Raw genomic sequence first — 13,407 nt, forward strand, 5'->3', positions numbered from 1 at the left:
TCTCTCTCTCTCTCTCTCTCTCTCTCGTTTTTCTGTCTCTGTTTCTCTGCCTTCATCTTTCTCTGAACTCACTGATGCAGGGGAAATTAGCTTCAGCAGAATCAAGCATGGGACTTTGGGCTCAGCAAAACAGATTCAGAGACCCTGGGGTTAGGATATTATTCGATAGGTATGGGATTCAGACACGGAGACGAAGTGGGTCTCCTAAGCCCATGTAGGTGTCTGGTCCCAGTGGAGGGCAGGATACCCACCCCACCCACCTTTTCCTGGCCGCCTTCTCCCTCTCACTCCTAGCAGTGTTACTGACTGCTGAGGCTATTTGCTTTGTCTTTCCCAAATTGTCTTCATGTGACAACCTGACCAAAGAGCTGTAAGAGACTGGCCAGTAGGCTACTTTGGGATCTGAGGTGAACAGAGGAAAAAACAAAAAACAGGAGGAAAACCAAATAAACAGTGTTGTGTTAATTTCAACTCTCAATACAGCCTAGAGTCATGTGGGGATAAAATCCCAATTGAAGACTTATTGGTGTCAAGTTGGCCTGTGGGCATGTCTCTGGGGGTTGTCTTGATAGTTAATCAATGGAATCTGGTGTGTGTGGTGTCTTGAACTGTACAAGATTGAAGAACTCTAGCTGAGCAGAGGCATAGACAGGCAAGTACCATGTATGCATTTAGTACCTCTTTGCTCCCGTCTGTGGATGTGACGTGACTGACTACTTGAATTTCTGCCTTGCCTAACCCAAAAGGATGGGCTGTAACTTGGAGTTAAAGGCCACATGTAGTCTTGCTTTTCTGTGTTTCTGCTCATCACAGTACCCTGTCACGGTGATAGAAGTAAACATAGAGTAAGCACCAGAAACATTTAGGTGATAGCACTTGGCTCTGTTCCCTATATTGCTCACTCTTATGCTGTAATAATAATAGTACTCCGCCCACATGAATGCTTTGACAGTTAAATGAGATACATGTGGACTGCTGAGCCCCGGAGGCCAGAGGAGTAATTTAGATGCCAACACCGAGATGTACTATTATTTTTATTAGGAGACGGGAAGACAAGGCATTCGAACACCAGTATCATTCAGGAGATGGTGTGAGGTGAAGCTATTTTATCATACACATGTCTTGTTTGATGCTATATGGTGAGAATGTTTCAGACCATTTATTTCTACTCACTGGATGTCCTGGAGTGTTTCGCTTAAACCATCTCATCAGAGTTAATGTGACTGACCATTCTCCTTACTGCCATCAAGCAAGATCAGTGCGCTACCAACATAATATCATTACCTTCTTCTGTCCCCTCCTCCAAATGGCGTCATCTCTGTCTTGTCAAGCTAGGCAAAACAGCACCACATAGCAAAGAGGAAATCAGGATCTGGTTTTAGGGTGGGGACCGAGTGATGCACACATTGATTTAATCCAGCCTTCTTCAGTGGAACCACGTAGACCCCTCTTGCAGACTTCATTCCGGAACATAAAGCACACAGTGGTCCCCTGTCTTGTTCCCAAGAGGAGCAGGCTGACTGTTCACACTGAATAGCATGAGGTGCAGGCCCATGGCAAACACCACAGGACATTTCTCGGCCCTTCATCCAGACAACTCGAGATCGTTTCCCACAGTACGAAATAATGCTTTTAAAAAGTGTTTTATCATGATGCCAGAAACTCTAGCCATGTTTTGATGTCCTCCAGGGGTGGGAGTGGAGATGAGGGAAGCAGACAGTGCATCATTTTCCAGTTTTTAATGTAGCTTGGAAATGTGCAGATAGATGCAAGAAGGCAGGACTATGTACTAAATTCAGTACAAGCAATTATAAAATTAGAAGCATTGAAGTCCTGAGATTTTTGTCTCCTCTGCAATTTGTGTATGCCTGTGACTGCATACATATGTGTATGTCATATACATACATGTACACTCCAGATAGGGCAGACATAGCAGGTTAATCAGTTACTGACTACACCCAGTACTCCAGAGTGTACCGCTGAAGCTTCTCTTCCCTTCCTGTGTTCCAGTTACAATTTCAACAAGCACCTTCTTTGACGGCTTGCTGGTGACGGGACTCTACACCTCGACCAGCATCCAGGCTTCTCAGAGCATTGGAGGCTCCAGCGCCTTTGGATTTGGTAAGCTTTCCTGTGAGAAGGTGCCAGGAATTGTCAAGATTCTGTGCAGTTACGCCATCTGTTTTGTTTCGGAAACAATCAGTCTTGAAAGTATTCAGCTTTTGTTATTGTTATTAAAAGGGGAAATAATGTAAAATCATTTGTGTATGTTTGAAATGGGGTGGATTGAACTGCTGTGTAAATGCTCAGCTAACCGTGGTCTTAGAAGGCAGTCCCCTCCCCCCTCCTTCCCTCCCTTCCTCCCTTCCTCTCTCCCACCCTCCCTCCCTTCCTCTCCCACCTCTTTAGCATACATGGCTTCTGGTCCTGTATTATATTATCCCACTCTTTCTCCTCCCTCACTATCCTCCCTGGAGCCCTCTGGTGTTCCTGAGAGGTGTCCCCCCCTTTATTCTCCCTTTGTTTTCTTACATGTGCGATCCATGACTGTCTAGTCCCCTGCCTCCGTCAAGGTGTTTTCCTCCCACCTCATGATCTGCTTTCCAGCTTCATGGCCCACAGTTTTAAGTCTGGGTTCTGCATCTCTGAGGAACCATTGCTATTTTGAACCTGGCTTGTTTCACTAAACACAGTGCTTTTTGGTGGCATCCATTTTCCCAGATAGGTCACGATTTCACTTTACATTATGCATATGTACCATTATTTTCATTCCACTGTTGATGGACATCTAGGCGGGCTCTGTTTCCTGTGTTGTGACTAGTGCAGACATCACCATGAGTGCACACAGATCTCTTCAGTATTGTGCCCCAGGGCCATTGTAGTATGTACTGAGGAGTGAATATGTGATAGTTCTGTTTCAGGGTTTCCAGGAACCACCATCCTGATGTCCGTAGTGGCTTCATGTGTTGGCATTCCCACCAACATCAAATGATAGTTACCCTTTCCCGGCATCCTTCCTGTCTTTCTTCTGTCCCTCTGTATCTCTAGTGCCATGGTTAGACTGGTTCTGTGGAGGTTGGGTAAAGTTCTGGGCTTTTCGCTCAGTTTGATAGGATTGACGTTGGCATCCCTGCGTTTTCACAAACAGCTATTCCAGTCCGGAGGTGAGTGAAAAGTTCCACGATATTTAACAAGGAAGCCTTGCAGAGTGAACCAGCAGTAGTTGTTAAAATAATTTAATTCTACAGGTAGTTATAAAGACATGTCACTTAATACTTAAATTACTCAAGTACAGTGTTTTCTCATAAACCAGAGACCTGGCAGATTATTTCTGTGGATGCTGCATGAGGGACACTAATCCCCGAGGATTCCCAACTTGGAAATCTCTGTGTTACCCATATGCTGCAGTCACGTCAACATGGCATTAAATAGAGTGTTCAGAATCAAATAATGCAAATGTAATATCTATTTATATAAGACCTAAAATCATTGGTCTTCTGGTAAAATCATAAAACTATAAAGTGCTTTCCTTGCTGGGGTGGGGGGAGGGCAAAGATAGAATTGCATTATCCAAAGCCAGCTGTGCTCGTGGTATTTATTAAGTATTTTCCTCTTCAGAAGCCTGTGTCCAGAGCACCAAGGCTGAAGCTCCATTACTGCTGTGCTTATCCAAGAGAAGGTCCTTGGCCTTGGGCTTTGAAAGAACCCAGAAAGCACTTCACTGCTGGACTGGGTTTGCTATTGGGAATGTGTTCAATAGAAAAGATCCAAGGCAAAATTTTGATCTGCTGATATCTACTGTTTTAAAAATTGATTACTTGGGAATCTCACATTATGCATTCAGATCAAGCTCACCTCCTAATCATCCTTTGTCTGCCCCTACCATGTATTCCACCCCCCCCCCCAAAAAAACCCCACAAATTTATTGTGTTGATCCTGTACTCACTGGGGCATGGTTAAACTCCTCGTGGCTAGCCCCCAGAGGGAAGGTGAGTCTTTCTTCACCTGCCCTGCCCCCACCAGAGGCCATCAACAGTGGAGAGCAGGCCAGCTTGCCCATGCTCATGATACCACAGGTGCCACTGTACAGCTGCTGGTGAGGGCCAGGGCCAGCTCTTCTGTGTCCATAGACATTAACATGCACAGATCCCATGGCAACATGGGCCCCAGAAATCAGCATAGCCCTTGGGCTGTCTCGGGACCATCTACCTACTCGGTGCCCTCAGAGGCTCCACGGGCCATGGGCTTCAATGTGGCCTCAGGTGTTTAGACATGCCACTCATATCCAGATGGCTCTCTGAGGACATCACTGCGGCACAGTGGATATATGTGTTTGGGCAGTGGTACCGAATGCATACATCCAGGTGGATCTTAGGATTCCTTGTGGTCTGGGGCAGCAGCATAAACCAAAGATACCAACATGGCCTCTGGTAGCATCAGAGACCACAGTGGTCCTCCTTCAGGAGGTTTAGTCCAGAAAGTGAACCTTTCCTCATCTGATCCTCATTGCTGCACAGTGTGGAGCAGTACTGTGGTGTGGTTGCTATGTTTAGAGTCTGCGTCTGCATACGCTCCGGGCTGCCGCCACCACGCACCAGCACTATGCTCCGTTTTCCTACTTTCCCACCATGCAGTCTCCATTATGCATTCATTTGTTGTAACTGTGCCTTCAGTGTGAAGGCAGGTGGCCTGGCTGGCTTCTGCTGCCCATGCTGTGAAAGCAGCAACCTCTGAGATCTACTTTTAAGGCTACTTCTAAGGCTATTCTTGGGCAGAAATACTCTTCTTAAGTATAAATAGTTCACTTCTTTAGTCTCACTTTTTGTGCTTCCCAGAGACGAAGTGTCTGCTTATAAATGTGTCTATAATCTGTGCATAAATGCTACCATTTTATTATAACAGAACTCATGCATGTGGCTGCCAAATTTAGCTGATAAAAATTTAAGACATCCAGTTCAATGTAAATTTTAGAATAATATTTCTTTTAAGTATGCAATATTTACATCCCAGGTTCTACCCTAGTCAGGTTTGAGAGCTCTGGAGTTGTGGTTTATAACTTTTAAAGCTCCTCAGATGATTCTTCTCAATTTTTAAGTTAATTAATTAAAAACGTTTTTGTAGTCCCAGTTAGCTTTCTAAGTTACTTTTTCCCATCATCGTGATAAAAAACAAACAAACAAACAAAGCCATTACTAAAACAACTCAAGAGAGGAAGAGTTTCTTTGGGCCAACGATTAGAGAGTTCCGTCCACCATGAGGAAGTCCTGGTGTGGGAGCCTGAGGAATCCAGACGTTGTGTCAGGAGTCAGAAAGCAGGAAGGACAAGTGCTGTGCTCAACATGCATTCTGTCTGGTGTCAGCTAAGAACCAACGCCACAAGATAATGCGCTCTGTCTAAGACCCAATCCCATGGGATGATGTGGTCCACTTTTAGGGTGGCTCCTTTGCCTCAGTTTACCTAATCAAGAGAGTACCTCACAAGGATGCTCAGACGCTTGCCTTCCATGTGATGCTAGGTTCCATCAAGTTGACAGGATTAAGCATCCCAGTCACCAGGTTGTTCTTGATTCCTGACGAAGCTCTTATCTTAGATCCCAAGCACTGGAAGTACAGTGTGAGTGGCCAAGCTGGGATGACACATGCTTGGCCTTACACACACACACACACACACACACACACACACACATACACACACACACATGCACACACACATATGCACACAAACATACACATACACACACATGTACACACACATATACCATGTATGTGTGTGTGTTTTATATGGTGTATGCATATTACACACACACACACACAAATACATATAATACAGAACACATCGGCATAGTTCTGGGAGTACTCCAGATGGAGTGAAACAGAAACTGGGGTAAGGGTGGAGAGAAAGAACCTAGTAGTCATTTTTCAAAAACAAATGCCCTGGGTGATTTTAATGACAATCTCCACTGATCTAGTGGATAGACAGTAGGTAAATGACCATATACCAGCATAAGAGCAAGGAGAGGGACTTTATGGAATGTGAAAATTAAAAGAATTTCTGTTTTAGAGTAGCTGGAGGATGAGGCTGAAGTAATATGGTATTTATTCTTTGATGCAGAACAAAAGAGCAAGAAGTTATACTGAATGCATAATTTGTCATTAGTCTCTGACTGTTTTGAGGGAATGATGAGCGCCGTTTGCTTTGCACTTCCATCGTATCCTAGGATTAGCCTGGGATGTGTTTAACTAGCTGTGACAAATGAGGCAAAGCATGGAACTGAGTTTAAATAGATATTCAGGCAGTCTTTTTCCTACTTAGAGTTAATTTTAATTGTATTAATTACACTAAAGTTCCAGCTACTCTCTTGAATATCTATCAAAAGCACATCAGAACAGCCCAAATTAGGTCATAATTATTCTTCAGATACTGTTGTAGAAACATAATTCTACTAATGTAACTACAGCCTTTTCTGCAAAACCAGAATTCTTTAAATAAAATGCATGCCTCACTGACCAAGAATAGACAAATGCCTAATAGCCAGAAATACATTAAAACAATAGCCACGCAGCGACAGCAGCAGCACAGCGGTGCCTGGTTTGAAATGCCTCTGTTTGCTTGTCAGCCGAAGAAAACACGCTGCCCTGGGCAAGTGTGATGCTTAATTATGGATTTCTCTTTGTGTATCCCAGAAAAAAAAGAAAAGAAAAGCATTTCCCTCTTGTCTTTGGCTTTGAATTCCTGCACAATCGTGTAAATCTTCAAGGCTTATTGTAGTTGTTCAATGAAGGGATATTTGAATATCCTTTCATATAAAATTGTTCCTTTGCCAGAGCCAAAATTCATTTCACTCAATATTTAATATTCTGGCTCTAGAAGCTAGAGATTTACTCAGTTTTTGATATTCTGGCCCTAGGATCTGAGAAGCAGGCTTGCACATCTGACGCATGGCAACTTCACTGGAAGCTAAGCCTCTGTAAACTTGTCCTGCTCAGCCAACACATCTGACATGGTAGCAGTCGTACCATTAAATGTTTAGAGTTCCTAGTATCTTTCATTACTCCGTGGTGTTTGGAGGGGGTACTAATTAGGCATCTAATCATTTAAGTTATAAAACTTATAAAATGGTAAGATTTGATGAAATCCAAGTTTGAGGGTTGGGGACTGTAGTGAATAGATCCTGAAGTATGTTCTTAGGGTTTTTTTTTCCCTCTTAAAAATTCTTTGAATCATTTTAATGGATATTAATTGACGATTAGAAGTTAGCTCTAATACTATCTTTTAAATATTAGCATTGGCAAAGCCCAGGCGAGCCAGGAAACACTGAAACATCACTGGGTGCACCAGCCCAAGCCAGGCAGAGTGCTTCAGGAAAGAAGCATGTAGGGTGGAGAAGGGAGAAAGAAGCAATCAGGTAGATGGTGGAGAGAGGGAAGAGGAAGAGAGGCCTTGAAGAGGCTATGAACAGAGACGGAACAGAACCCGCTAAGGCTGTTGCAGTTCTTCCTCCTTGGGAAATAGCGAATTACATTACACTTTCCATCAATAGAGCAAGTAACAAACACAAGTGCCAGGGGTCCCATGCCTTCTTCCTTTGAGAAAACCGACCACTGTGTGAGTTGCTGTGCCTCCCAGAGCTGCATGCTCTCCCAGGAAGAAGAGCAGGACCTGCAGAGTGGAGACCGCAGCTCACCGACATGCCCCGCTGTGTCTGCCTCCCATCACTGGCCTATCTGCTCATCTCTCTAGTTGGTCGTGGTTCAACCCTGAAATGAGATAACTCCATTGTTGAATTACATCCACCTTGTTGAATTCTGTGCTGTGTTTAACTAGCCAGGGATTTATTCCCTTTGGAATCTTTGGGTTGGACAAACATTTAACCATTCAACTTTCAAAAGATGTCATTGCTGACACAGTACATGTAGACACCACTATAATGAGCAAGTATGAGATGGAGAGACGGGAGAGACAGAGAAGTGTAATGATCTGTGCATGATGAAGAGAGGCAGAACTGGAGATGTGAGGGTGGTGAGGAACGGCCTGGTATGAGTAGTCTGGGCTACTTGAGGCTGTGGAGAAGTCCCAGCCCATGCTGCTGCCCTGGGCACTGTCTGGGTCCATGGCCCTGAGGCAACAGGTTTCTGTGTCGTTGTCTGTTGCATGTTGCCCACCACCAGAGGACAAGCAGATGGTCATGCAGATATCTGAGGGCTGAGCAGAGCTGGCTCCACCTCTTACCAGCAGTGACACTCAGGTGAGCTGGCCCAGCACCTCACCAGGGATGTGCAGAAGAGTTTGCTCCCTGCAGCTGCCCCAGACTGGAGTGCTGGCCCTGCCTCCTGCCTGGGAAAAGTGGGAATGTGGCCCTGGTTGCACAAGTATGAGAGAGCTGGCAGACAGACAGCTACCATCTAGAAGCTACCATCTGGGACCAGATCTAGGGCTTTGAGTTGGCCCACTCCAATATCTATCTCATCTGTGATCTTCTGGAGCCTGTGAAAGGGCAGTTCCTGAAGAATTAAAGCTGTATGGTCTCTGTGACACAGGGCAACAATAGGAAATCTGAGAGGAGTCCCAGTGAGGACCAGTGTTGACAGTATAGCAGAAGCCAGAGGCCTGGAACCAGACCCATGACCCATTGCAACAAACATTTCCGTGTGAAGCTGTTTAAGCAACAGGATGTACTCTGTGACACATTGTGATATACTACAGCTTCCATGATGAGATGATATTTTGGTTTTGACTTCTTTACAGGGAAGGTCATAAGGATGCAGGATAAACATGGAGGAACAGGAAATGATTGAGGATAGGGTACATGATGTGAAACTCACAAAGAATCCATTAAAAATATTAAAATATTAGATTAAAAGTTCTTAGCTTCAGCCTGACAATGGTGGCGCATGCCTTTAATCCCAGCCCTCAGGAGGCAGAGGCAGGCAGATCACTGAGTTTAAGGCCAGCCTGGTCTATAGTGTGAGTTCCAGGATGGCTAGGGCTATACAGAGACCCTATCTAAAACAAAAACCAACCAAACAAACAAAAAACAAACAAAAAAACCCAAAGTTTTTAACTTCATTATTTCACTTTTAAAAAAAAACTATGTTTTGACTGGGCAGTGGGGGCACATGCCTTGAACCCCAGCACCTGGGAAGAGAGGCAGGCAGATTTCTGAGTTCGAGGACAGCCTGGTCTAAAGAGTGAGTTCCAGGAAAGCCAGGCTACACAGAGAAACCCTGTCTTGGAAAAACAACAACAACAACAACAACAACAATAATAATAATAAAACAAAACAAAAACACCTATGATTTGACACTAAGTTATATTTACCAAACAAAATATCTGTTTTAAGACAGGCTTTGGATCTATTACATTGGTCTCTGGTTCATAAAAATATGTGCTTTATCAGTGGATTTAGACTTAATGCCAAGGTACATTGTGTTCATGCAAATTTTAGTTACAATTAAAGACAGAAGGGTCTGTTAAGCTCACTTCTGCTTTTGCTTCATAAGAGGACTAAGAACTCTGTTACAACCTTGCAAATGTTCACTTGGAAGCCTTTCTCCCGCCAGCCATCAGATAAATCAGTCAGTTCTAGCTGTTTCATCTGGGTCTGTGAACCACACGCATTCTAGATGTGGACAGACAGATATTTAGGGTCTATTATTTATATATAAAAACAAAATAGCCACTAGCAATTTTATTAGGTAGGGTCCTGTGTGGTGTGCATATTCATTTGCTAGCCCAAACTAAGGTAATACCTTACAAAGAAACATTTGCTTATGTTTGTTTTTTTTACTTGTTATTATAAAGTGATACAAAATAAATGTAACATAAGTATCATTGTGTAATTCAAAGGCATGACCTTTTATTGGGTATGGTAAATTATCTGTAATTAACAAGAAAACTCTAGGTTAATTAAACAAATTAGTCAGTGGGACAGGGAGCAATGCTGACAAGAGTCGACACCACAATTAATTTTCCCGGCTTGCTGGGTATTAACCCAAGCACGGCTTCACTCATTACAGTATAACAGGGGCTGTTACCACCATCAAGGGAAGAAAAGGAAAAAACCTTATCTGGTTAGTATTTGACATATCGAAAGGACTTCAGAGACATTTCCCAACGTCCGCATAACTGGGAAATCATTTCCTAGAGGGTGGGTGTGATACATTTAAAGTGGGATAATCAATCAACACATCGCCAGTATAGATGGATAAGGGCATGAGAACTGAAATGGATGAGTTGAGAAGAGTGGGTCCCTGTGGTGGCTTATTCCCTGATCTCTGGTGTCTGCAACTCAGCTGGCCGACTGGTCGTGTTTGTTCATTTGCTAACTTAGGTGGCCTGTTCACCTTCCACAGATCCTGGTGTTTGCATTTGAGAAATTAGAATAACAGATTGTCCCATGCAGGCTTATATTTTTAAAAACGTACCTTAACACAGGTTCTTAAATGCTTTCACGTCCCTTACCACCCACTGACCAAATGCAGGGAAGGAAGATGGTTAATAGGACAAGGGAGACAGACATGGACTTGTTTAGAAATAGTTCTTTGGGGCTATTCCAATCTTCATTGTTAACAGTCCAGTCCACTAGCAAACACCCAATGAGAATCAGCAGCAGCTGCTCACTCGATCCAGAAGAAGCCACAGGCTCTACCAACCGATCTGCATGAGCCCACTGAAGTGGCCAGAAGCAGCCAGAACACCACTACAAGTTCTGTGGAGTGTTTATCTCTATGAAGCCATGACAAGCAATGGTCAGTGAATAAAGCAAGACAAACAGATGCCAAATTGTCATCAGTGAAGACCAGCAAGGCGAACCAACACCAGAGAGTCATCCACTACCTTTTGGGTTATATTCTTTCCAAACATCATGTGTTTTTTCAAAGTATCTGTTCCAGCAAAACATCACATGCCTTTCATCAGACAGCTTCCAGAAAAACACCACATGTCTGTCCTCAGTGAAACATCTTCTCACATGTCTGCTTCAGCAAAACATCCTCTCATATGTCTGCTTCAGCAAAACACCCTCTCCTAAGACAGCTTCCAGAAAAATACCACATGACACAACTGAGTCTCCAATGAAACCAGAAATTCCCACTTTAGCCTCATAACTCACACAATTATTGTGTAGATTAAATGAGATCATCCATTCAAGTGCCCAGTATATATTCTGTGCTAAAAGTAGGCATTATCTAAAGACTGTTAAAAGTGAGAATTATTTCTTTGAGAAAGCAGATGTTGACTGTAACTGATGTCTTCTTGCCTGAAGACTCTGGTGCAGGAGTGGACCCCACAGAGCCAGGTCCATCCAGCTGATGTGTCCGTGTGAGGAAAGGAGGTGAGGAAGTTCAAGTGGCATCTGAGGCACGAGGCAGAGCAAGTGTGAGGACTAAGGCCGGGGGTGCTGGCATCATATCTCAGATGCTCTTAAAGAATAGAATTCAGGAGTGAGTGAAGGCTCCTGTATTAACCCTGACAGCCTGAGTTCTACCCCCAGGACTTATGTAGTAGAGAGAGAACTGACCTTTATAAATTGTCCTCTGAGTACCATATGCACATTAGTACATGCTTGCCCCCAAATAAATAAATAAATAAATAAAGTCTGTATGTAAATAAATAAAAACATGTAGGTAAAGTGTATGTATGTATGTGTAAAGTGAAAACCAGAATCCACACACGTAAATCCACATAAAATAATACAGGCATCATTTTAAAATATACATTTTTTATTGCTTTCCAATGTCTCTCCAAGATTTTTCAATTGATATCACTATCTGGAGTCCTCCATAATAGTCCAAAAGAAAAAAAATGTATCCACAGGCAGCCACTCTCCAGTTCCTTTAATAGGAGTGCAAATGTTATGATGTCCTATGCAAATAGGAAGTGATTTAAATGCCAAGGACAAATTAAACACAGTCCCTTCTCCACATGAATGAGTCTATTACAGAAACACAGAGTCATTAGTAAAGATAACAGGAGCTGGGTCCTTCCAATGTACAAGTTCAAGCAAAGGAGGTTGAGGAGTGTAAAATGTGTTTAGAGGGGCTCCCTGCAGGTGCACAGGTCAGAGCAGCTAGCAGGTCTGAAAGGAGGTTCTCAGGTGACAGGGCTTCGTGTTTCACAGTACCTGCTCTCTGCTGCTCAAGGCCCCAGGCAGGCAGGCTTGACCTCTGAGGATATAGGCGCTACCTCCTCTTGCTCTTCTGCTGGAGGTTTGCTATCTTTCTGGTAACTTCCAGTGCCTCCTTGCCCTCTGCCCTTGTCCCTGTTGGCCTGGGGCTGAGGAACCAAAGAGAAATCCACAATGCTTCAGTGAATCCATTCTAGGACAGATGCAGACCCCTTCCCAACCTTCCTCTGGAGAAGTAACCTTGGCCAGATAATAGATCAGCTTGCCTACTTCCTTCTGCAGTAGAACCAGGGAGGAGAATAGTATGCAGGAGCGTGGTGAGCCTGTTGCTGGAAATACTCCTCCAACATAAACAGAATGGGAAAATGACATTTAAGGGCTTATGAATTAACTATAATAGATTAATCAAAACAGTCACTCCCAGTAGTTGGGCTGAGAAAAAAAGAAGTATTAGTAAATTGATGAATATCTGGACCACAAATTATTAGATGAGCCATCTATAAAATAAGTGTCTCTCAGTGGGATTGGGGAAGGTTGAGTAGATTTTGTAATAACAAATTTAGTTCATATGAAAAAAATCCCATCGCTTACCAGCTGGATAATGATTTTCTATCCTTGCAAGGTAGTCTGCAAATGAAATTTGAAAATTTGTAGAGTTCTATAATGTCCTTAAAAAACTGATTGTTGGTTAAGGATAAGATAATGAATGCAGCAAGGATCAAACTCATGCATCGTTGACACTGGGTCCTCCCCGATTTACTGACTAAGAAGAGACCCTTACGGTGTAAATAAGCCCATTCCAGAGGTTTGTCCTCTTACATGCTACAGTGCTTGTAGGAGACAGTTTAGTGAGGAAATTAAGTAAGTTTAAAGACAGTGAAGGACCCCCTTGATACACAAATGCCTCCTTTAGTCTAGATTCAAATAATTATAGGGTTTGGGAGTTGGGGCAGTTGTTTTGGTTTGGATTCTCAAGCAGGGTTTCTCTATATATCCCTGGTTCTCCTGGGACCCATTCTGTAGGCCAAGTTGGTCTTGAGCTCAGAGATCCACCTGTCTCTGCTTCTCAAGTGCTGTGATTAAAAGCATGCAACATCATCACCTGGCAATAATTCTTTAATTGCCTTTCAAGATAATAATATGCAGTGACTGCCCAATGCTGCCTTTCCTTCCAGACTTTTAAATAAATTGGTTAGTGCATCATTACAGATCTCTCACCCTGTGTTTCAGGATCCTGTTCAGGCAATGGAGGATATGTATCTAAAGCAGGCTCTAGTAAGGG

General features: G+C 43.4%; 1 protein-coding gene across 1 annotated transcript in view; it reads left to right on the forward strand.

Moving 5' to 3' along the window:
* Positions 1 to 13,407, forward strand: part of Reln (reelin) — a 437,924-nt gene that overhangs the window by 63,475 nt on the left and 361,042 nt on the right. The window contains exon 2 of the mRNA XM_052173082.1: positions 2,011 to 2,121. Coding sequence (XP_052029042.1) covers positions 2,011 to 2,121 — 111 coding nt within the window. The remainder of the gene's footprint in view (positions 1 to 2,010; positions 2,122 to 13,407) is intronic.

The sequence above is a fragment of the Apodemus sylvaticus genome, chromosome 2, assembly GCF_947179515.1.
Source record: "Apodemus sylvaticus chromosome 2, mApoSyl1.1, whole genome shotgun sequence".
NCBI lineage: Eukaryota > Metazoa > Chordata > Mammalia > Rodentia > Muridae > Apodemus > Apodemus sylvaticus.